The 25169-nt window shown below is 43.5% G+C and overlaps 1 protein-coding gene across 1 annotated transcript in view; it reads right to left on the reverse strand.

Annotated features, from left to right (window-relative positions):
• T265_02924 (hypothetical protein) overlaps positions 1 to 25169 on the reverse strand; it is a gene marked incomplete at both ends in the record, with an annotated part of 95809 nt that overhangs the window by 65249 nt on the left and 5391 nt on the right. The window contains 9 exons of the mRNA XM_009167288.1: positions 5754 to 5978; positions 6192 to 6495; positions 6774 to 7122; positions 8050 to 8325; positions 8902 to 9014; positions 9423 to 9669; positions 13089 to 13172; positions 14539 to 14695; positions 19745 to 19933. Of these exons, the coding sequence (XP_009165552.1) occupies positions 5754 to 5978; positions 6192 to 6495; positions 6774 to 7122; positions 8050 to 8325; positions 8902 to 9014; positions 9423 to 9669; positions 13089 to 13172; positions 14539 to 14695; positions 19745 to 19933 (1944 nt within the window). The remainder of the gene's footprint in view (positions 1 to 5753; positions 5979 to 6191; positions 6496 to 6773; positions 7123 to 8049; positions 8326 to 8901; positions 9015 to 9422; positions 9670 to 13088; positions 13173 to 14538; positions 14696 to 19744; positions 19934 to 25169) is intronic.

Below are 25169 nucleotides of genomic sequence, written 5' to 3' on the forward strand. Positions count from 1 at the left end.
ATGCTATACATATACGTAAATTCGATTACATACGCTGTGCCGAATTCTGGATTTCTAGTTCGTCTGGTTATACCGGTGTACGTGCTAGACTCAATTATCACATTTTGGCCTCGCGATTGGAGCGATCCATCACGGCTGCCGAAATGGAACCATTAAATGTTAATTCAACGGCGTGAGACGTGTGGGATTATTTGGAACGGTCTGACATATGGTATCTTACAAAGTCCGATGTGGATGGTAAGAAACTCATGGCATATTTTATACATTTTGTTGGCAAGGAGGCGTATACATTGATCAAGAATTTAGTTTATCCTAAATCCCCAATCCATATTTCCTACAATGCATTGAAGAAAAAGCTTCTGTAACACTTCAAACCGATTAACTTCATAGCAGCCGAAAGGGTTAGGTTCAATATGTTGACCCGCTTCCATTCTCAGTCGGTTTGTGACGTCGTATTGCAGCTGCAGACACAGGCAGCCAAATGTGACTACGGTGCCCAATTGGGAGACCAACTGCGTGATAGATTCATTGCTGAATTACAGCAGAAGCTGCTACTCTGTCGAGAGCAAAAAATTCAAACTATTCGGAAAGTATGTGAGCAGTATGAAGAGGTGAAGCTTGTAACGAAGTCCGATGAAGCAGTGTTGTTAAATTATTCTAACAGGAACAATTTAAGGATGCAGACGGACAACAAATGCAAACCTCAGACGAATTCTCATGCCCCAAATCCATCAATACGTTGCCTCACAGATCGTAACTCTAATTCACTCAGAAAATTTGGAAAATGTGAATCTTGTGGATAAAACCATTTCTGATATTCATGCTCTCACACGCAAGCGAAGTGTTTTATCTGCGGTAAAACGGGGCACTCAACTTGTCTGTAAGTTCAAAAAAGTGTGTCGCTTAACTTCTGATCCAATCACTGATGTGAAAATATTACCTGAAGACATCTGCACATTTTCTCCATCTGTTTTATCCCAAAATTCGTCACATGTTTCTAAAAATTTGATATCCGCTTCTGGTCCAAAACATGATTTCATTGTTGACAGTGGTGGTGTTGAGTCCATTATTCCACACTCAGATCGAACTGCTTTCAACCCCATTGTGTTGATAACGCCTACATATGTTAATATTCGTGGTATCGCTGGACATTCTATTCCTCTAGTTGGTAGCTGCACGATTCCTGTGAGATTGCCCCAAGGTACCTCCATTGATTGAAATTTTTAATTTCAACCCCGGGACCATCGATTATAGGACACAAAGTTCTGCACTAATTACGAACTAGTGTCACTTTACTGATTTCTGTAAATGAGAATGAACCCAATGTTCTAAGGCTACAGGTGACATGCAAATACCCTAGGTAAAACTCAAAGTTACAGGAGATCCTATATTTTTAAGAGACCAATTATTCCATTTGGCATACGGGAACCTATTCATCAAGCATTAAATTCAATGTATGCGAAAGGAATACTGACTCCTGTGGAGTCATCGAATTGGGTAACTCCGACAGTCACCCTACTAAAGGTATTACGCATAGAATTTGTGTAGATTACCGGTTAACGCTAAATACGCGGTTACCACAACGCACATGCACTAGAGAAGAGCCCGAAGATGTACTGTATCGCCTATCAGGTTCAATTATGTTATCAAAAATCGGTTTAAAAGATTCCTAAGGTGATGTTACCATAATTAACACAACTTTAGGTTATTCCGATACAATTTCCTTCCCTTTGGTTCGAATGTTTCACCAGCTGTATTTAAACAAGTAATGAATACTACTACAGAAGATTTGGAGGGTGTTGAGACGTACCAAGATGATGTCATAGTGCACACTGCTGGTAAAGCTACCCATGATATGAGTCTGTTGTCTTTACTGAAGCGATTTTCTGAGTTCAATGTAGCTATTCACGCTGGTAAATGGACTTTTGATGTTCCATCATTTTCATGCCTTGGCTGCATTGTGGATGGTAGCGGTTTTAAACCCGATACAAACCGTCTATCTCATTTGGTAAATGTGCCGTCACCAACCAATCTACAAGAAGTGTGTTCAGTTCTAGGAGCATTTTAGTATTACCCTCGTTTTATTCCTTATTTTTCTAAACATGCAAGTTGCCTGTTTGATGGCATTCTGCTAATCAATTTTCTTGGTCCTCCAACCATGAAAAGACGTTGCGTGCATTGCGTGGTCATCTTCGAACTTCAGCTGTTTTGAAACCATTTTCCGCTTCTCCCACTGGAATAGGAGCAATCCTTGAACAGTGTCGCAGACCGGTAATCTGCATTTCCCGTCGACTTTCAAAAGTCGAACATGGATAGTCTCAGATTCAACGAGAAGCACTTGCGGTATATTGGGCTGTCAAGCGGCTTCATAAGTATATTTTTGGGTCAAACTCTACCATTGCTACTGATCACGAGGCTATTAAGTTTTTGTATCATCCAACGAATTCTCTAGCGAAGTCATCGGCCGCTATGGTGCAACGGCGGATTATTGCACTGAGTTCGTACACCTACACGATTGTTCATCGTAGTGCAAAAATGATTCGTGATGCAGATTTCTTGTCAAGAATTACATCTTGTGACTCTCCTTCAAACAATTCAGATTGTTTATTGATCCAACCAATACCAGTCAAGCGGGATGCACTTGTTGCTGATACTTAAAAATATTTTGCTCCCGTTTTTATGCACTGCGACGTAGATGGAGGCAACAACAGCGTCGCCGATTTCCTGCCGCGAAAGTTTGTCCATTACTCCGGATGAGTTGTTGTGCTTTGAGGATAGAGTTATTATTCCACCGACTCAGCGAGTGGCTGTTCTGGCAGATTTACACTCAGGTCATCTGAGTGTTGATAAAATGAAATCTCTTGCACGGTTGTCATGTTAGTGACCGGAACTGGATGCTGACATCAAGCATACTGCTAAGCATTGGGTTAAAGGTGTACATAGCAAGTTTTCACAGTGGTATCCGTGGCCAGTTACTTGTGAAACATTTCAACGAGTTAATGCCGGATACTGTGGTCCTTTTCTGGGTAAATACTATACGTTGATTGTTACTGACGCATATTCACGTTGGCCTGAAGTTTTTCTAACTACGTCTCCAAGTGCCGAATTCACACAGCAAGCATTGAGGAAAGTATCCATGGTCACTGACAACGACACACACTTCACTGCCAAATTCCTCTAGGAATGGTTGGAAGGTCTTGGATGTAGACATCTGTTTACTGCTCCACGACATCCACAGTCGAATAGGCTTGCTCAGAATTTTGTCCCAACGCTGAAAACTGCCAGCACTCGTTCTCTCCCACTTCATTTGTGGACTTGGACCGTAAAATTGATAATTTCCTAATGCGACACAGGAGTGCCGTTCACTACATTGCTGGGAAGAGTCCCGCGTTACTAATCTAATCTCGCTCGTTGCATACACGTCTCGACTGTGTCCAAACTGCTAATGTTACGTCTTTCAAGGGTAATGATTTGCGACCTTCCACGGGAAAATTATTTTCGCCAAATGGCAAACCGATGGTCACAATTCTTGATTTGGATGATCTCCCTTTTCATCATAGACACGTTGATCAGGTTGAGTTCAATACCAGAGGTCAGTCTATTAACGACACTCCTGCTGTTTCAAATACTAAAGAAACATTTGTAGATGATCTTATGGTATCCGAACAAAATGTTATATCTGAAGAACACACCACCTGAGAAGAACCTGAAGTTTCCAATTCGAGAAGATCCGAAAGATTACGATCAAGACCACCATTGAACTATAAGCATCCACACGCTCATTCAAGGTATGGCGGATTTAATGAACATGACTGAAACTCTATTCATTGCTCTATTCCTTATTCTCTTGTTTTAATATTCCAAATGCTGTGCATATACGTAAATTCGAATACATACATACTACTTGTTACGCTGTGCTGAATTCTAGATTTCTAGTTCATCTGGTTTTACCGGTATACGTGCGGAACTTAATTCTCACATATCCCTATCCAGAAGAACCTCTAGAAAAGTTGAATAAGGTTCACTGATGTTGAAAAAGAACCCAGCTGAAGGAGCAAAAGGTGGCTTCCAGCAAGTTTGAAGGTAGGGTTGCAATTAAGTGGAATTAGAAGGGCAAGAAACCCGTTTAAAAAGGTTGCTGCCCAGCCGTCAATCATCACAAACAAGCTTCACATTAGTCATGTTGAAATCTTGGTAATAGGGGTTCACATGCAAAGCTAATCCCCAAGGACCAAATCAACTCACCGATCGATTTGCTTGGCCCAGACGGCTTATAATGGTATTACATATCAATGCTCGTTAGACGCTTGGAACACAAAGTGGCGGAAGTTATCTTCTACGATCTCAAATAAACAATCACAGGTACTAAATAAAGCAGTGATTGTGCAGAGGTCACGTTTCTGTGGACAAGCTGTTGAAAGGGTTCATCGCACAAACGCCGCGACGACGCCACTTTGCTTCCTTATGGAGATCAAAATGCTGACTTATCAAATACAACACACAAAAACTTAAGAGGAATGCTCAATTACTCATAGGCTTATCATTTTGCTTTTGACGGGGCACTCGCCAGGAATCTCTAGCTTATGGTGTTCTTAACATTCCAATACCGAAAACCGACGATTCAGTTCGTTTATAAGACATGAAAAATGGGCTTCGCTTGTTGAACACAACTATCAACAGGACAACCGACCGAGATACGCAACTCAAATGCATGCTTTCTGCCCTCCACACATTCCACTCCACAAAAGTGCATAGCGCACGTAAACCACGAGAAAGGTATTCCACACTTTAGGGTTCTCAATAGGTCGTCTAACCGGGTAACAAAACAAACAGTTATTTGACATTTCAGTGGAATCACTCTTCAGTCATTCTAGAATTTATTAAAGATTACCTGCTGAAACTTCAGCACAGCCAGATATCTCCATAACTTCAAAGATTTCGAATACCTGCGTCGTTTGGTAATAACGACTGCTGCCCCTTCTTCCTCCGGAGACAATATCATGCTTACGTCCTCTGAGGACTGAGTACGACATGTCGGTGAGTTGCTCTACTTCGTTGTAAACGTCAAAACGAATCATAAATCAAAACCAAGCAATCATTCATTAAAGACAAAGAAGCAGGCAAAATAGATTACAGAACACGTCGAATCAGTTCCAGCTGACAGAAAGTTAGCCAGGCAGTATTTGCAGTTCTGTAATATCCAAACTGTAGTATTTCCATCGTTTATTGTGATGAATTTGTTTACCAAAAAGTATGAGGGATCATCAGCTATCTTCAACGACCAATCGCAGCAGGACATGCTGTTAAGGTAAGCGCATTGGAGTTTACTCGCAACATCGGTTTGATACAATGAGGGACCAGTCAAAACAGGACCACTTTTGCTACCCTTCATGAGAGATTCTTGTTTAGGGACTAATGCACAGCGCTGCGGAACAGACCTAGAATCCGAAGCGTACCGAGCTGTCTCGAGCGATCCAGATAGGGAAGGGACCTGTGAGAGTGCGAGTTTTACGAACGTGAGGAAAAGGTTCGTGATATAAGAGCGAACTGTATTAAAAGCATTCCTTTTCGGCTTTCAGGAACAGTGCTGTTGACAAGAATAATAGTAAAATTTTACTGGGTCATTATTTGGTCCCGAGCAGGCTCAGGACGCGCATAGTACGAGGCACTGACCATACTGTGCAAGTTGTAAGGTAATAATACCTTGAGACCTTTCATAATGAAGAACTAATGACGATAACAGTTACACTTACGAAGCAGTGGACTGCGGAGTAGCTCGTAGTGGTGTAAAGTCAACACTAGAGTCGTATCGATTATCACGAGGTTTGGAAACACGCGAACCTGTCGAACTCGGAGCAATGCAACAACCGAGGACCGCATAGTTGTGCCACAAAGGAAACAGCTGTTCCCGCTCATTGGTCGGTTTTTTACTTGATGATCGTAATAGAGACGAGGCTCGGTTCTCAGCAATTTGGGCACTGTATGGAATAGAAGAAAATGGGATCGATGACAGAAGAGCTCCTACACAAGATTCAGTCACCGAACGTGGAACGCATTTTCATCTTAAAACAGTGAGAGAAACGGGATCACGAAAGGAGATAAAATGTCGACTAAAAGGCAGCACTACATGATCACTTCCTGAATTACATAGGCTAGGATAATTTTCGCTAGAACTAACAGATGCAATATACCTGGGATCAATCAGCGGGAACAGAGTTGATAGACGCTGAAAGAGTACATTCCATGCGTATCGTATCGCTTGAGGACTGCATGTCAATAGGCGTTCAGGACTGCAGGCACAGGATAAACACGTGCCCCACACATCCCCCAGAAGAATTCGTTCCTGGAAAGGTTGGATAATATAGGCCTGGGTGTACTGCGCTGACGAATACTGCTGAGGTTGGCGCTGAGATGGGCGGCGAGCCACATGGGCTGCAGTAGTATTTTGGTCTCCGGGTAAAACAGATGACTGCTCCGGAGTGCCGCTTGCTTTGTCTGAATGTGCAAAAATGAAACGCTCAGATGAAATCTCGGAGGTGAAAATTTGGGATAGTTGTGGGGATGGATGGCCAGTTCACAGCTACTCTAAAAAGCAGGCAGCCTTGGATACCAGGTATAAATGGGCATTGGATGTTCACGGAAAACACACAACGTACCCTATTAATCATATCGTGCCAGAGAGTTCTTCAGTTGAGTACAGAATAGTGCAAAACAACATAGGCAACTCTTCCTTCTAAGTTCTGGTAAACGTGAACTACTAGTGGTCAACTCACACGTGCATTGCTGTGGTTGTAACTGTTCGTCCTGTTGACGACCGGTCACTCCTAGGACACCAGGATGCGAGCCGTCAGTAAACATGCTACACTGGCCACATACAGAATTTCTCGTCAGAGCTTCAGAGGTGTGTTTTTGGTCGTCATGCTCGGTGGTTGATGAGTCACGGTCTGTGGTTGAGGACAGATTACTGATAGGCATGAGCCCCGAGTGTTGTGGACTGACGAAGTTGGTTGGTATGACCACAGGTGGACAAGGAGGAACTGGAGAGGGTCCACTAAGCCATACTGGGCTGGATCGCTCGGCAAAGACGGAAAAGTCCAGACCGTTCGTGTTGGAAAATAGATGCTGCATGAAACAAATACGAAACAGTCATCGTTATCATTATCTTCCTCCTCGCGATCATCACCAAAGAGTATATTGCCTAGAATGGTACACAATGCCACTGGAAAGAAACTAAGGTTGAGTATAATAGAATACATGCGGGGTTGACACCCGATCTTCAAGAGCTTTAGAAAACCGAGAAGAATTTCAGAACTAAGATCGAGGCTCGTTTCATAAGACTGATAAAAAAGAATCTGCTGTCTGTTAGTTGCACCGGATTCATCTGATGGACTACTAATCCATGTTTCAGCACTGGTGTTACCATATTAGCAATAACGTAGATTGTCCTACCTGATATGCCTATCTTCTTGCATGTAATGATGCGCTTTTAAGTACGACGTTCTCCGTAGTAATAATAACAGTGCACATAAAAATATTTTAAAAAATCGACTGCATGCAGTCCCAGCAGAACTGTACACTGTAACACCCCCACATCGACTCAGCTTTACGATTTGAAAACCTTGGATCAGCTACAGCACAGAACGCTGCATAATAGTAGCTTCAATGCTAAAAGAGACAAACTCTGAATCAAGCTGTAATAATTTTGAGTAGGCAGTGCTTCTAATATATTAATCCTGATGGACCTCGCCATTTCTCTGGTGGCGGTAAGTTATTGCTGACGTCGGACTAATGCTGGTAACTTTGGGCACAGGATCAGCTGATCGAAGAATGGCTTTACCTGGTCGTACAGCAGAGGTAGTGACACTTAGACAAAGGTATTATCCACGTTCACCTAGCAACACAAACATTCCACTACCGAGAAGCTATGCAGAAGCGAATATCAAGGTACAGGCGTTATCTTTTAGTACTGGCGATAAACTACCCTCGAGCATCAGATCACATGTCCGATACCGGAGACATTGTTCGCAATATTGGCTGGGTGCCACTTACTCGTTCATGCAGAGGGATGAGAGGAAGAACACGTTCCAATATAGCTGGTACTGACTGGTCCAAAACATCGATGCAACACAATTCCTCACGAGGCTGTCGTGCATTCGGATCACAAGTAGCGGCGTTGATTAGGCTTAACAGTGACCTGCATTTACGCAGTATATGCAAAGCCAGGCGGCGGGTGATTGTCCGACAATGGCAAAGCATGACCAGAGCGAATCCCTCCGTTTCATGCAGCGCAGCTTTCTCCGTAATATTGGGTGAAACGGCACCGTCCTAGGATGTAACAGAGGATTACTGAATAAGAACGTTAGGTGGTATAGCAAATAAGCTTTTGTGAAATGCTACTGATGAGAGCTTTTCCGTATAAAAAGATGCAAACAGAAAACGCAATACTGAAATTACACGTGATAAACCTAGCCCATAAACCGTTTTTGTAACACGCGCTTTATGCAGAGGTGTTCCTTCGTAGGCAAAGTTAACCCTCGCGACCTGCTGTCTTTCGTGTCTTGTTATAGTCGAAAATTTCAGTTGTGTGAACTGCCATCGTTTCCAGTATCTAGGGCTCCAAGAAAGGCACTGCGCCTGACAAAATCCGATTAGAGATGCAGTGTATTCTTTTCATCTAACAACTGCAGCCTATCACATCTGATTCACGAAACCGAAGTCACCCCAACAAACAAGCGCATACAAAGCGTACCACGTAGGGGAGTAGAACAACTATCAGTGCGGCGGTTTCGTGCAGATTTTCAGCGCACTACAACAGGAGCTGGGTTACTTTTAGGGAAAATAATATGCACATTAACGATAAACTGAATCACAATGAGGAACAGGATTCAGAACACTGCCTACCTTTTGCAGCGCCAAATTCCAGTTGTTAAGTAGGTGAAAAAGGGTTTTCAAACTGCTGTCCAATTGGTGTGGCGACGTGTCCGGAACGTTTTTTTGGATGAATTGAATGAACACTATGAAAAAGGTGAAGGTGAAGGCTAAAGGCAGAAGTGAACCAACGCTTACTCATATGGACGTGCACACCAATTCCAGGGATGTTAACATTCATTGACGAGCTAATTCACCTTAATCTAACCAAGTTAGGTGTTTCTAATATTGCTGACAACTCTTTTTCGACGCTAGAATGGTGCAACCATTAGTTTCATAGTTGAATGTCGCCCAGTATAGCGAAAGTTCTATCCAATCTAACAACTCACTGATTTTTTGAACTCATCCAAATGAGATCTGAAGAACGGCTCGCGTAACTCTGAAAAATTCAGTTTTTTTGAAGCGATGTGCTATACTTTAAACGGTGAGGAGCGGTGAGGGGAGATGGGGCCCCACTGGTTAAGCAACATTATGGATACGAGATGAATGCTCACCTTGAATTGTCTTTACTCGGAATGCGGGCAACTCAACTATTAGGTTTGCCATGGCCTGTTGAGCCATGTTGCGCACGTCTTCATCCAGATGCAAACACACTTTAGCCAGTAGTTCAAGGAGCTCCGGTTTGGTCATATCATTTGGCAACAACCGCGGAATACATGCCACACAAGTTTTCAACAGGTCCATTTTGGGTTTACGTTCAGCTCTAAGGAAACAAATTAAAAATGAAATGAACAAAGCTGACTGGCGAGTTGTTGAGGCTGCACGGCAAAAGTGCACTTTAAGTAATCAAACTACTAGCTGGGAGGTCACGGGTTCGGAACTCTGGACTTCGTGGGATACTCACTACTGACTATTCTCCATAAGGATGAGACAAATGCATAGTAACTCTCGGCTTTTCAGCATAGATTGACTTCATTTACAGCACGAAATCTCCAAAACGCCCACAGATCCTTACACCCGGTGAACGGCATGACTGAAATTCGGAGATCAAACACATCAATCACGGTTGCAACTAGACGAACCAACTGGTATGACCTGTCTGAAACACAGGAGAGGGACACCTACTGTGCGAACACAGATACTTAACGCAAGACCAATCTCTTAGATAACAGACTGGGCAGTAACTGCGTAGATATCAAAACGGAAGGACATAGATTGACTCATTTACAGCACGAAATCTCCAAAACGCCCACAGATCCTTACACCCGGTGAACGGCATGACTGAAATTCGGAGATCAAACACATCAATCACGGTTGCAACTAGACGAACCAACTGGTATGACCTGTCTGAAACACAGGAGAGGGACACCTACTGTGCGAACACAGATACTTAACGCAAGACCAATCTCTTAGATAACAGACTGGGCAGTAACTGCGTAGATATCAAAACGGAAGGACAGGGCTCAATGGAAAGTCGGTGGTATTTGGCTGCACAGCCACCAATTAGGTACCTCATCCTTTCGTCGTACAAATTTAGCTTCCAAGCATGAACGAACAATGATATTCAATGTATCATGTTACGAGGGGATGGTGAAGAATGTAGTAAACCCTATTAAATCTGGCTTTCTTGATAACATTCAAATGCGGCGGTGCGCAACAAAATTGATCAGAAGTGTCTTTACCATGTTGAAAAAGGTTTGTAGAAGTGAAAAACTGGTGTACCTATGACGCACAAGGAAATGTGCGTGATTTTGGTGCTGAAGTATAAGGCAGGCAAAAAGGACGGAACACGGTCACATTCGTGTCCATTAATTTGTAGCTTGAAGAAAATCAGGTTAAAACACAACCTAACATCGGTCTAGGCCCGCATATTGTGCGCGTTCCCATACATGCATATATATTCTGACCACTTCGTGAACACCTCGAACAATGGACAAGCCGGTGGCAGAAAGCTTGAGGTGCGAAACACCTGTGACACCATTACTGACCAAAAAGGTGAATGATACGTCATAACCGAGATGTGCTGATTTGTTTTGGTTTGTTCAGATATCATTCCCGAAGGCAACACGCACCAAATTAAAAATCAATGCAGTATGAGCCAACGCCGTTATCAATGGCAAAACCCTCAATGTTCGCCACAAAGTGCACATGGGACACCATCAGAGCTATACGAATGCAATTTAGTTATGGGTGTCCAACCCTAGTTGGATTCAATTTAATTTGTTAATTTGACCAATTTTGGGTTCAAACTGCTGACCTCCGGTCAGTAAGTTTGGGCATTAACAACTAAGCTATCCCATCAGCTAGTTCAGGCCTGAACATACGAAATGACAATCACCAGACAACGGTAACTCACGACATCAATTCCTCGAATTCCTTCTGTGATACGTCCAGTTTGGAAAGCATCATGGTTCGACAGACTTGAGTGTCTAACTGTCTCAAAATTAGCTCGAACGCTCGACGAATGGGCAGTAGGTAGTTCTGAATGCCCAGTCGATGTCCAAGAGTCTCATTCAGATTAGTACCATGGAAAGAACGTTTGATCACCGCTTGCCGAAAACCACCAGCGCCAAGGCACGGTTGAGGCATGGGAGGAGCACCTTCTTTTTGTTGCAGTCCGTGGGCAATAAGTAGAAAGGCGCACAGACCAATATTCATCCGCTGAAGTAAAAATATGGACGAGCGTGAAGACTGCTGTTAAGTGGCTGAAACGTTTAAGCGGGTAGCACATGTACAACGCTTCCTAATCTAAGTTACCTTCTCCCATCACACTAATAGGGCTTATACAAAAACACCTCTACGACAACAGCTACTGTAGAGTTGGGGTTAATTCGAAACAGAAGTAATACTGGGCTCCCCCATACAGGAAAATGGAATTACCATATTGTGGATTCGTTATTTCATCCCCATCTGTTCGAGCGCTATAATCTCAAGGATGATTAGGAATGCGTTGGTGCTGAAGTCAAGCTTTCAGGTGAACCGTTAACCCTTCATGTCCTCCTTCAGTTTGACCTACGCGATCTCCTAAGCTTGGAGGAGATCAATCTGGGCATCATACTATATGGAGAGAAGTTGGTCAAACGCATATCATCATGGACAGCAGGATACCAGTATTAAATGCTGATGTCACATAAGCATCGAAATAAGTCCTAATTTAGAATGAAAAAAACAACAGTGGCTTATTGCAAAATCCCACAGGGGAAACAGTGCTGAAGTAAACGTATCATAGTGGAAAGACACCTGTGGGGTTGAACCAGTATCCTCAGGGAGCCACACCGAAAAGCTGTGCTTTAGCTAGGCAGTCCACTAACACGTGAAAGTGCGGTCATCTATGGAGCAGTTCAGGAGACATCCTGTGAGTTTCAAACACTAGCCAAAATGGCGCAACTCCAACACGGACAGTTTGACAGTGCTTGTTTTCGTTCCGTGTTGCCGTGCAACAACCTATCCTGACTGAGAATATTGTGAAAACACTTCGGTTCATAATGTCCTTCAATTTAAAATAATGTTTACTTCCATATCTCACTGGGTAAGAAAACTTCGCATGCTTCCTAGTTAACTTTTTTGGAACACACTCACGATAGAAGCCCCTGACGTCTACTACACTGATGAGTTTAGATAGGACATGAACATCAAGCAAGTTATGAGCTCGATGCAAATATAGTGTACGTTATAATCGGACCACAGATGGGCCGACTGACCGACAGTGGGAAAAGTCTCAGAGAAATTCTCCATAAAATTTACGTCTGGTGCATAAAATCCACATTTCAGTTTAAGGGAAGAAAAGGCATCTCCCTACATAAATCGGACTATTAATACCCATGTGGGGCCTGTTTGTAGCTAGGGTTACCAAAAAGGGTGTTCCGTATGAGCTGTCTATAAAAGACAAGAGCTGCAACGTCCGTGGACAGGTTTAATGTGCAAATACGTACTTTATATATTTTCAACGAAAACGTTAACGAAAACTAAGCACCGCTCAAGTGAATAGACCAGTGGTCCACCATTACGGGGAAGCTTTCAAGTGTACTTCTGTTCCGGTGTAGAAATGTAACGTCAGACGATCAGATTCCAAAAGCACCCGTACTTTTTTTCGGCGCACAGAAAAACACAACACTGATACTGCGAAGCCAAATGACCGTCCGGCACAGAAAACACTCTAATCCACCAGCACAACAGTTCAAAGCAGGACAGCCTTTGAGGTGACGTCAAATCTGACCTACCTCAGGCATGTACAGATTTTTCTGAAGTCCATTCACACCAAGTCGATCGATAATGATTTCACGGATGGCGAATTCGAGTTTTTCCTACGAAAAGTGGAAAAATTCCGGTCAGGCTTTTCATGGAAGTAAATAAACTATATTCAAGGCGAGCCATATGAACAGGGCCAAATGAACCTGCGGATCATGGACAGAATAGATTGCCACAAAAATAAGTAGACCAGCTCAGCGAAAACACCTACGATGATAGTTATCGGTGCACGACGCATTACCGACGGTGTACTGGGTTCCCAATAAGTAGGCACATACAAATCAAAAGAGGTAAGTAACAAGCAAGTAACAAACAGACTATGACGTGTTGATTATATTCTGCATAGATTCTCGAAAAGCATGGATCATTGTGATAAGGTACTGTGTGACGTGCGTATGGCATGAGCATCCCTATTTTGTGAGCAATCTAGTGATGACCATGAGTGGCGAAACAAGGAGGAAAATGGCGATCAAGTGACACAAGCCTGAAGAAATGCTGTGACCTGGAGGTATAGTGCCAAGTGAATAATGACTACTAATGGGATGAGTTTTCGGAGGGAGGTAGTGATAATTACTACAGAAAATCAGCCTGGACGGTCGATTCATTGGGTCGAACTGAGCCACCTCCGGACTACGCCTACGTGATGAGCTTCAAGGGAGAAACCAGTCGTGGGCTGTCGAAGAGTTTTCACCAACCTTATGAGTAGTGCATCACGTCTATATATGTAACGCGATACTGAAACATGAGGCGGCCTGGTGCAGCATAATCAGTTGCTTAAAAACATCATAAATGAAATATTCAGCTGGGTTCCAGGTGAGCCTCCCATTAAAACCGAAATGGTGTGCAAGAGAGTACATGTCGCACTCCTCATTAAATTCAAAGCAATTGACTTAAAGGTGAAGTATTCTTAGCCCAAGAAATGGACAAATTGGGAAAAGCGAATGGCTATCAAGGCTCTGAGGCATACGCTTAGACACCATGAAAACGCCTCTCGATGAAACGGAACCGTGGGTTGCTCCAATGGTTTGATCGCTCCAATTATTCCATGTTGGTGTTTTGAGGCAGACCGCATTCGAAGGTTGGGTTTGAATTTCAATGAGATCTGTCAACTGCTGACAGAAAGTCGTTCCACGGTCATCAATTGGGAACGAACGTACGGCTGGAAACGAGGCGGGTCATTTGAATAAATTGCAGAGTACGTCCATCACCACCAATATCATCACCCGCAGCAATACATTAGTCCTACTGTAGATGATCTTGAAAGGCGGTTTAGAAACCACTTTTATGCGCCATTTGAAAACATTGTAAGGTGTCTGAGCGAGAGCACTGAGCTTAGTGTGACGATCACGACACCAAAAAGGGGCTTTCCACCAGCGAGCTAACGTGCAAATTTTCACGCGTATGTACCGACTATGTACTCACGTGGGCGATGAACTGAATGATGCGCACAAATATGTTCACCGGTGCATCCTTAGGCACCACGAACTTCTGGTTTTTTGGGAACAAACTGTTCACAATGTGATGCAGCTTGGTTTGGGTTTCTAAATGTTTCTCGCCCCCGATTCGTACGATGTAAACCCTGATAAGGAGAAACATCGAAAGGATTATGATATGGAACGCAAATGCCAAAAGAAAAGAGCACGTATATGTGGTTGCACCAAGCATGTAAGATATCGGAGGGTTGAAGACTGAAACATTTTGGCGAATTTTGGCTGCATGCCGCTTAGTTTATTTTCGAACAGTAACGACAACAACAAACCGAGCATGCCCACAGACAGCACATCCTTCGTTATGTGAGTTCTCACCCAGGGAATTGAGATCGTTTAACAACACACAGACTCGCTGTTGTTTACCACAAAAATGCTGATCTCACTACGCGTGCGAAACCGAATGGTGAAAATGTTTTGTATCTGCCTGATTCATTTATTCAATCATTCATTCATTCATTCCTCATAATCACCACTATCACTGACAACAGTACACAAAGTAATACAGACTGGTGCTCAACTGTCACACATCAATGACGAAAGAAACCCCTAACGATTGTTGGAAAAATGAAGAGCAGGAACCGAGTGCGAACAAGTCATAGGTGCTTGGGCAAACGATAAAACAAATGATAACTACACAGACAAATTTAGGTACGATAAAAATTAAAAAACCTGACTATAAAGTAGAATTAGGGCACTACCGGCTGGATTCACCCAGGACGTGAACCTAGTACAAAACGAAGTCCAGCTAGGAAGTGACACAATGTGTGCCAGTAGTGGAATCAGTTGCGTAAAAATAAAATAAAGATAATCGTCCAGCTGTAACACCCTTTCGGTGCCTAGCTGCCATGCTACATGGAGGAAGCATGAGGGCTGATTGTCCAAGCTCATACAAGGGAAGTCCAGATGCAGAGGTCGGGTTCAAACCACGGAGGTTCCGGTCAGTAGATTAGCGCTCTAACCACTGAGCACGATCAGTTGCGAGCAACATCCTGTAGGGTTTCCAGGCACAAGTTGGCAGGATAATGTGTGGCCACAGGCAGGAAGTCATAGCAGGCGTTCATAGCACAATGTCACCTACTGCGGTCAAACCCAGTGCTTCTGAGAAAAAACTGTGGAGCAGTATAAAGTCGCAAGAGACTCTCAACATTGTCACTGCGTTCGGCATCCAAACTGAAAACGTTACCAAGGCAGGTTTCTGGTGAACTGCTGCGTCCTACCCACGCATTGAAATCTCATGCTGTTGTGACAATATCCAAGCTCTTTGTGGTGGACAAGAATGCGGTCAGTTATCGATTGGAGGCGTCTTTCAGTTAATCAGAGATAGAGTTCGTCACAGTGTCAGTGGACACAACAAACAAACAGCGCTTTATTTCATCCAGTGTGAGGTTTAATAAAGTGAAGAATCGCACAGCGGAGTCAGTGGTTTAAGCCCACCCAATTGAGCAATAAAGCATCAGCTCGCGAAATGAGGACTATACGAACACCGACTCCACCTGCCACAGCAGCTGGAGGATTACCCAAAGTTTGTGGTGAGCAGTGTCCAGGTAAAAGCTGTACCATGAGCTCAACAACGAAAGCTAGACCATGGGTACAATTTCTAAAGATGTAGCAGAGTATGCTCAGAGGCAGCTGGTTGACCAATCCGCCTAAAAGTGTACATTAAAAGTTGAAGTACAGACAGGAGAATGGGACTCGAAATACGAACTCAGAGCGGTGACCTGTGATGCGTCAGTTCCAAAAGTGCCTGAGTGACGTATTCGAGATTTACAGACGAGCGATTACCAAGCAAGATAGGAGACATCGGAGGGAACACTGAAGAAGGACAAGGGATGGCGGCAGCAAAAAAGGCGACTCCGCTGACTTCACCACACGACGGTTGATGTGGCAAGAGGATATCTGTACTTGTGAAGTTCATGCTTGTATGTGGACTGGGCTGTTCTCAGGGAGCCCAAACCTAGACAGCAAGGCGAGATCCTAACCAAAGCATCAGGTTCAAAAGCCTGACAGTGAGGCAGCAGTGATCGGTCTGAAACTACTTGAGAAGACTACATTTCAAGGAGCAAACCACCACACTTCTTCCAGTCTTCAATCTGGAAGATCAGTAGACTATGTTCGTCAGACTTTCATCAAGTGACCAAACTGATATGATGACGATGTAACAACGCTTGCCCCAGATATCGATTAAATCCCACTTGATAGTCAAGATCCTATCCCACCAAATTATCCATCTGTAATCAGCGTCCCCATTTCCGATTAAATAGAAAAACTAATACTGATGATTGAATGAAACATCTACCACTGGAAACCAAGTTAAAGAAGCATCAACCAGTAACACGGGATCTGAAATTTCATATTCCAACTTTCTCTCCATTACAACTGTTTCACTGCTTGATTCAATAAAACGTGTTGACTGGGATACCGAATAGATACAAGGACTGTATTTTACCTTTCTGATTTCCTTGCGAAGGAAAAGATAGGAAGCTTTCTGGCAAATCTAGATACATCCTAATCTACAAGAGAATTTCGCATCAACTCAAATAATAATACTTTTCTCCCGTACTTGCCTCATATCGACGAGGAGGCATCTGGTCATTTGGTCACCCGTACCTCCTTACCACTATCAAAATACAATGGCAGTCTTTATTGTGCAACTCTCCATTCCACATTCCCATCGGCGTCTTGAACGAAGCCGCGGCAACCAGAACAATCATACAGTCTATCCGCGGTTTCGCTAATGAGTTACGGTGGAGACAGACGGAAAATAACAGCTGCCAAATAACAAAAACGAATTGAACACCTGATATGACAAATAAATTTAGATATTTGCGAGATTCGCAGTTTCTCCCCATTACACCGTATTGTTCCCAATTCTATCAAAATGAATATGCAAAAAAATATCCAAAAAAATGGTGTAGACACAGAAACAGTGGTTTGTTGGTTTGTTCTAGCCTAAGGCCCACTCTAGATATAGGTACAAGGTTGACGGGATAGTTGCAACTCGGTATTCAAAAACAATAAATAAATAAATACACAGCTTACATAATAAATGAATAAATAAATCGTAAATAAATAAAATGGATAAATAATAAATGAATAAATAAAGCAACGATAGTTTAGCAGTCGCATCTGCATTCACGTTACCGATCTTAAAAATGCACTCGTTCTATAAGTATTTTTTGTTCACGTCGTTAAGAGTTAGGGCCAGAGTCAACAGAAAATGCTTAGCTCTACCAGCTGAACATGTTTTTTCAGCCTTTAAATACTAACTCCAACTGGTACATCAATTGCATTGAATGAAGGTAGGATGCTCCTGTTTCCGGGCATCAAATGACTGATGAGTTACTGAACGGAAGGGAAAATTTCATCGCATTTTAAACAATCAGCCTGTTTGTGGATAGCTCCTGACTGGTGTGAACGAAGGGTATGGGATCAGCAGACTTAGCACGCAACAACGAGATCGATTGTTCGTAGTGTACAGTCCGTCCACACTCACGTGACTCGCATCGATAACGAAATTCGGTGCGTCCGTGAGATGCGGCTGTGTATGGGTGTCAGCGCACACAATGCAATCGAGTCACGCCAACCAAACACCAACTTTGAACCACGCAGCCGCAGCTCAAAATATTGTGTCGATCCAAATAGGTTGCTCGGAATTCAATCAGGTGCGACAGACTAGCCTGAAAAACACTGCATGCTGGACGCCGAGTTTAAGGATGAAAGACCAAAGGCGAACAACAGCCCAACTCATTTGGGTATAGAATAGTACCTGATCAGATGAACAATTCAATTTTAAAAATCTAAGAGAAGGTTTGCCTCCTGACCTGCGGTAACTGTGAAGTGATAGGTGATGATACCACGGTAGTCATTTTGTTCATCACGAACAGACAGAGATGCGAAGATTCGAAACGCGAAACAGGTGTCAGTGACAGACAGCCATAGATGAGCGCTAAAACTCGGAAAAGCGCTGCAAAAACAGAGATTACCGAAGAATGGGTTTGGGCGTCTAGATGTGATCAATGATTCGGAGTTCGAGAAACATTAACATGATTGTCTTGAACCAAAATAAAATTGCTAGTTCCAGTGAACTTTTACCAGAACAGTAGTGAACACCGTGTAGAGAACACTGTAACCGAACTGATAATAATGAAGTTGACAAAAGGACGGTTCCCGTAAAATTTCGACTTGCCAACAAAACCCAGATGAAGTAAAATTCTCGACCTTCCTGCGTCAAACCTGGAAGCCGTCTGATTTTGTTGATGTTTCTCTTTGGCTAGCTATCCGAGGTTCCGAACAACTCAGCAAGGTCAGTAGGGTGAACGGGTAAACTCGGATTTTGCGCCCCATGAGGTGCTCCCAAAAGACCTGCTGCTGTATAGCCTCTGTCAGAAATAAGCACTCGGGGATTGTGTAGGACAGTTTTCGTCAGAAATTTGGATCTCTGATATCAAGCATGCTGCAGGTGTCGCCTTGTGAGTTGATAACTTGGAGAACCTGGAAGCTATGCTCGCCCAGATGGATCGTTACGTTTACTCAACCAGACCACAAATCAAAATCAGGCATCGCGGAATTTGCCTTCCGAGCCAGTGTTCAGATTGTATGAGACCTGTCGACTTCGTCCCCACATTTGCACAACTAGCCTCGTACGTTATTTTATAATGGTCAGGTCGAAATCCATTCCGATCATGCCTGAACATTGTTATTCCAATCGAGGAATGTCCTATGGCATGGAGTTTATGTAAGCTACGGGACAATAGTCCAGGCCTACCAAGCCGTAGATCATTTGCCGTTCAGGGTATTTTGCGCACTCAGGTATGCAAAGAAACCTCAGTCAATCGACAGCAAACTGTTGAGCATGACCCAATTAGACCACTTTTGATTTCTAGCACGACTCCCTAATTTTTAAGGCTTCAAGTGACGAGCATTTGAGGTCAGACAGTTGCTTGCACGTTCCGGACAAAACTAGTACCTGACCAGTGCCAACGTACTAACAAGTGAACTGATACGGATCGAGATAGTTGGCATGATTATCTGTTACATAAATATCAAAACCGACGAAATCCGAAAGATAAGGTTTTTGCATATCTGGGGGAATGGTCCACCAAAAAGGCTACGCTAAAACCAGTAGGGTCTACACTCACCAAACTAGGCAGGATAATGATTGCAAACTGACGAGGGCGACCTTGGGTGTTCGGCTCTTTAGTTGACTGAGGCATATTGTGAGAAAATTGGTCCAATGAGTGAGGAAGAATGACTTTGTCCCAACACAAAGTAGACAAGTAACTAGAGGAAAAAGGGCCTGAAAAGAAAAAGTCAAATGAAAATCAAAGCTTGACACACTCGAAACATGTCAACAATACACCCCACAAAAAACTAAGACCGTCCATGTTTTTTACTGTAACTCCAGTCTGTGAAAATGTAACTGGACGGATTATGGTCATCATGTGACAATCCCAGAATTCACACGGATACCACTTTGAGCAAATGGCGTAGAAACACCAGATTGATATCGAGGGGGACTTTGATGATACACTTCGGCCATTTCGCCTCAAAACTTTTGTAAGCCAGTGTAATGGATTCTACCCCAAGGATAAGTATGACGCAATAGACGTGCCAGCATTCTCCATGAACTCTCAACCACTACACTGGTATAGCGAGTGCATCGATAACTATGGCCTTACAACCGAGTTCGTGGTTGCCTTGAAAAACGAATGACGAAGTGTTAGTTGGGAAAGTATGGTGAGGTGATCTACCAAGGCTGTGAGGTTAAACAGCTCGAAAAGACATTATAATCTCTCAACAAGAAGGCGTCATATGGCGGCCCTATAATTTCTTGTCCAAACCTATTTCGGAGTGTATTTACTTTCAATGAGCATATTTTCGTAAACAGTGGGTCTGATTTTTAATGAGATCTACGGCTTGATCACTAAAGTCATCCAATTCAACCGTACAAAGTGGATTCATCGCGAAAAAGATGGGTGGTTGAGTAAGTTTGTACCGAAATGTTTTTCTGTCTGGCAAAAGGAGCCGATTCCAAATGTGAGTGTCAAGCAGGAAAGCAGAAAGGGTATTAATCCAAACACAAGGAAACAGGTATCTGAAAACAACAATCAGGACTGTAATTGTGCATTTATGCACACAGCTCTCCTAAATTTACCCTGTAGGACATGGTTAGTTGTGTCCGAGATTGACGTGCAGTATTTGGAAAACCTTACGATGCTCTCAGAAAAGAGCCAAACAGTGGTTACTAGGGTGGGAGGTCCATATTGACATATCAGGCTGTATTCGTACACGTCAAAAATTATGGGGAAATCATCGAATCAAAACGAACCTGACAGCAATCGCTAAGCTCGACAAACAAGCCCAAACAAGCAGCATAACCCAACCACCCATGGCCTGAAACCGTGCTAGCAACCGAAAAGTAATCACCATGACCCTCTCTGATCAGGGGTCCACGTTGGAAAGTCTGTGTTAACTTCAGCTCGCGTCTGCACTCACGTGACCTCAAAGGACCTAACGGTTTATGATGTGGTGGTAGAGAAGTACAAAGGCCAGGATAATTGAATAATCACCAGCAGCGGTGCCCTCTGTAGGAGGGAAGACTATACTCACCGGCACGTGTTTCTTTTTGCCAGCTAGTTCCAAACTGGTCGGGTAAAGAAGCTCAACAAACTGCTTTAGCGCTGGTATGTTGACCTCTTGGCGAGCAACTGCAGCCACAGGTAGCAAAATCTCCACAAACAAGTCAGACAGCACGTGCTTGATTTCAGGTTCCTTCACCTCTAGGAAGTACTGTCCCAATTCTTGGAGAAATGTGAAGAAATTAACAAAGTCCTCGATGGGATGCATCTGGGGGTAGTAAAAAATCAGCCGCAAAACGTATAAAACATTAAGTCTTAATAACGAAGAATTGTGGAAAGCGTCCAACAGGTTAGAACAAAGACAAATATATTTACTCGCCATTCACGTGATACAACTGGACAAATCACATATGTGCATGGAAAGGTAGTGATACCCGTTTCCCCGTCAGGTGTCATAGATCTGTAGAGCAACAGTTCGGTTGAAGACTGATTTGTGTCATGTCTTGCACTGACACCGCCTAACGAGACTGACTTTTTCAGTAACCGTTCCTGTGCTTAGTTAACTTTATTATTTGGGTAAGTGGTGTTTTTGGTGAAGTTCACAGGGATCATAGAACAAGACAGCCCAAAGAAACTACCAATCAGCTTTGTGAACTGCAGTAAATCTCTGGTTGACTCCACCAAGAGGTAGGTCCTTTAATCCATGCAATAAGCAGGCTAGTTAGAGTGTTGGACAAATGAAACGGTCCAACAAAAGGACAGCTGGCATGAAACACGGAAAAACTTGCAGGTACAATGTGCACAGTAAACAAGTTCAACCAATGCAAAAAAATGACTGTACCACTGGTTGGTAGTGTGAGGAGTTTTAGGAATGTTTAATGGAGATTTCGTCCTGGAAGCAAAACCAATCTATGCTGAGAAGCCGAGAAGTGCTGTGCAACCGTTTCATCCTTATTGGGAATCATCAGCATTGCGCATCCTCACGAAACTCGAGTTTAGAACCCGAAACCTTCCAGCCAGCGGTTGAACACTTAACCGTTCGGCCATGAGTGGCTATTCAGTAGTGTAATTGGCTCCCGCTTAGACAGGACATAGCGCCACTCACTCGAGACTATCTTAAGTTTCGTGAGATGCACACTGCTGATGATTCTTAATAAAGATGAAACGGATGCACAGCACTTGGCGGCTTCTCAGCGCAAACGACTTCACTTACAAGACGGAATCTCCATTGAAGATAAACCCTGATTGTTCTGGCAAACCAGGTTTACCCTTGTGGCCAATTCGCGCCCAATGTAGATAATTTTTGCCACATGATCCTAGTAATAATAGTGATACTCGTTCAGTGATACCCGTCCAGTTCCCAGATGCCTTGCGACCCTGAGGAAGCACGAGGTACTGCCAGGTTGCCCAAGCATAGACAGGAGCCCTCGAGGTATCGAAATTTGGCACGAACTAGTCAGTAAGTTCGCGCCTTGGCCACTGAGCCACCTCAAGCTCGGGTTACTGAATATGTCTTCACTTCAAATGCTTGGTTATATGTTTAACTTTCCCGTTTTCCGGTGATCGGAACTGTAGCAGCTGGAACCGATGTGCCTATGGCACACAGTTTATAGCTGATAAACTGAACAGTCACAGATGGAACAACCCACTTAAACTCTTCTGAAATTACAACACTCAAAAAAGTGACGAACGGCGTGGTCGTTAATTCACTTGCCAGGTTTTTCATCTCAGTGGCTTGGTAAAGCCAAACTGCGGCATCCGTCGATGGTGAAATAAACAGCACACGCTACGTGTTCCGATAACAGTACCCAACTAGTACAGCCTAACAGCACCAAATCAACTACAGATTATTGGATCGAACGATCTCCCAATAATGTTACTTCGGACAGGCTTGATAAATGAGGAACACACAAGAGCTGTGTAGAATTCTTCTTTCATGCATGACCAGGCCCAGCTATCATCTGAAGTTAGGCAGATACAGGTTAAGATGCGAGTGAAGGCTATGGTTTCAACCTAAGTTCCTGTGGTACAACCCTAAATGTATCTTTTCCTAGACCTTCTCAGAGAGCCCTTAAAATCAGGTGTAGCCATTTTCACTCGGTAGACAAGAGCAACGAAAGTGAAATCACAGTAGGAAGTTTCTTGTGAATGAATTCAGTATATACTCTGGAAGCTCAGAAGTACGGTACGTCCATGCAAGGAATAACCGACAGTGCCTATCCCACACATACCTAAAATTTCTCGAACCCATTACATTCCAGTTAGCAAGTGGACAATAACCATTCGGCACCCAGTGGCTGACCAGCAGTCCGATTAACTACAGTTGGGCAGGATACCTAACCATCCATCCTTCAGTAACACGAGGTCGCTTGTGACTACCCCCGCGAAGGACTACACTTCGTATGGAATCTACACTTCGTATGTAGAATCTTTTCAGAAAGGAGGTTGTCAAAAGGAGAAGCAACAATAAACACCTCAGAGTAAACTGCTGAACACTCACACATATTTAAGAACCTCCGAGATAACGTAATTCACTACAAAAATTAGCCAAACTTTATTACCTCCATTAATTTAAAGGATTCAAGAAATATAAATTCCTCTAAGGTGTGAAAAACATGGGAGAGACACTTTTATATTGCAACCACACAGATTAACAAGTGAAACCGACCGACCGATTGAGGGACACTTGTGAAACGCTTGCTACCCCGGTGCTTTTGTCCCAAAAAAATGATAACTGAGCTACCTGGTGTTTGGCGCATAACACAACCCGATACTACGAACTGTGTCGAACTACCAAGTTTGACGTTGATGTAGGTTCTTCAACTACTAAATAATACAGCTAAGATACCGTAATTCATCGAATACCAATCAGATATGAAATAGGAGACTTGCCTTGACGCGAAAGAACTTCATACCCATAATCAAGGAGACTATACTTGGTCGGACGTTCGGACTGTTCTCTTTCGAACGCAGTTCATTCAGATGCCACATAAACCGAGTCCGGACAAGTGCAAACCTAAATTAGACAAATGAAACGCTGCGTTAAGAAAAAACACCGCGTAAAGCAAGCACGACTTCACAGAAAGAATCGCTTTCAAAACTCTAAGATCTAATGCCCTTCAATCGTTTTCCTTTAGTCCCCTCAGTTCGTATACCAAGACTTCGCTCACATGTCCTAAATCGATACATGCAATCACAGAAGAGCACAAAAGGAGAAACAGTAAGACCACCGACTTCAGAGAGTCGGACAAGGAACGGCAAAAATCATACTTATATGAGTGAGCCATGTATGGAATAATAAACAAGTGTAGTCAAGTGTAGTTTCCACAGCTTAAACTCGATTAAGCAATCTTAGAATCGTGGAAAGCAAATAAAACTGTTCAGTCTCTTCGTCACCTCTCGAACCTAGGATGACTATGTTCTCCTCCTCATCATCATCGTCATCATTACGACCATCACAATCATCAGTTGCAAAAAGCGCGCACATCTTGTACGCTCGTCAAAGCCGCCACAGTTACACCTGCCGATGATATGGGTGGTAAGTGGTTGATAATTATGCACTGAAGGCAGATGGTGTTACTGACGCGTGGATAAGTGAGTAGCTAGAGAAGCACACATTAGGAAACACAGTGGAAGCATGTGCGCCCTTAGTCACGCGACTGGGCCACGTCTGTCAGTGTCCATAACATATGGTATGTCCCGTCTCTGGGTCCCGATCCAGGGAGACGGTTAGTATCAGTGTAGCTGAGTTTGCCAATGAAGCGTTTAATACCTCATTGCCAGGACTCACTTCCTTTCTCGGCATGATTGTGCGATAAAAGCTCTCCGAGCACATGTGAAGCACCCTACGACAGATTCTGGAACAGCGACACTGCTTCCAGCAACCAACAATGGTTGTTTTTCTTGATCTGAAAGCTGCCTTTGACTCTGTGGACCGCCAAGCACTATGGCAGTGTCTGTGGAGCAAAGGTGTCCCCCATAAATT

Source organism: Opisthorchis viverrini (genome assembly GCF_000715545.1).
Source record: "Opisthorchis viverrini unplaced genomic scaffold opera_v5_38, whole genome shotgun sequence".
Lineage (NCBI taxonomy): Eukaryota > Metazoa > Platyhelminthes > Trematoda > Opisthorchiida > Opisthorchiidae > Opisthorchis > Opisthorchis viverrini.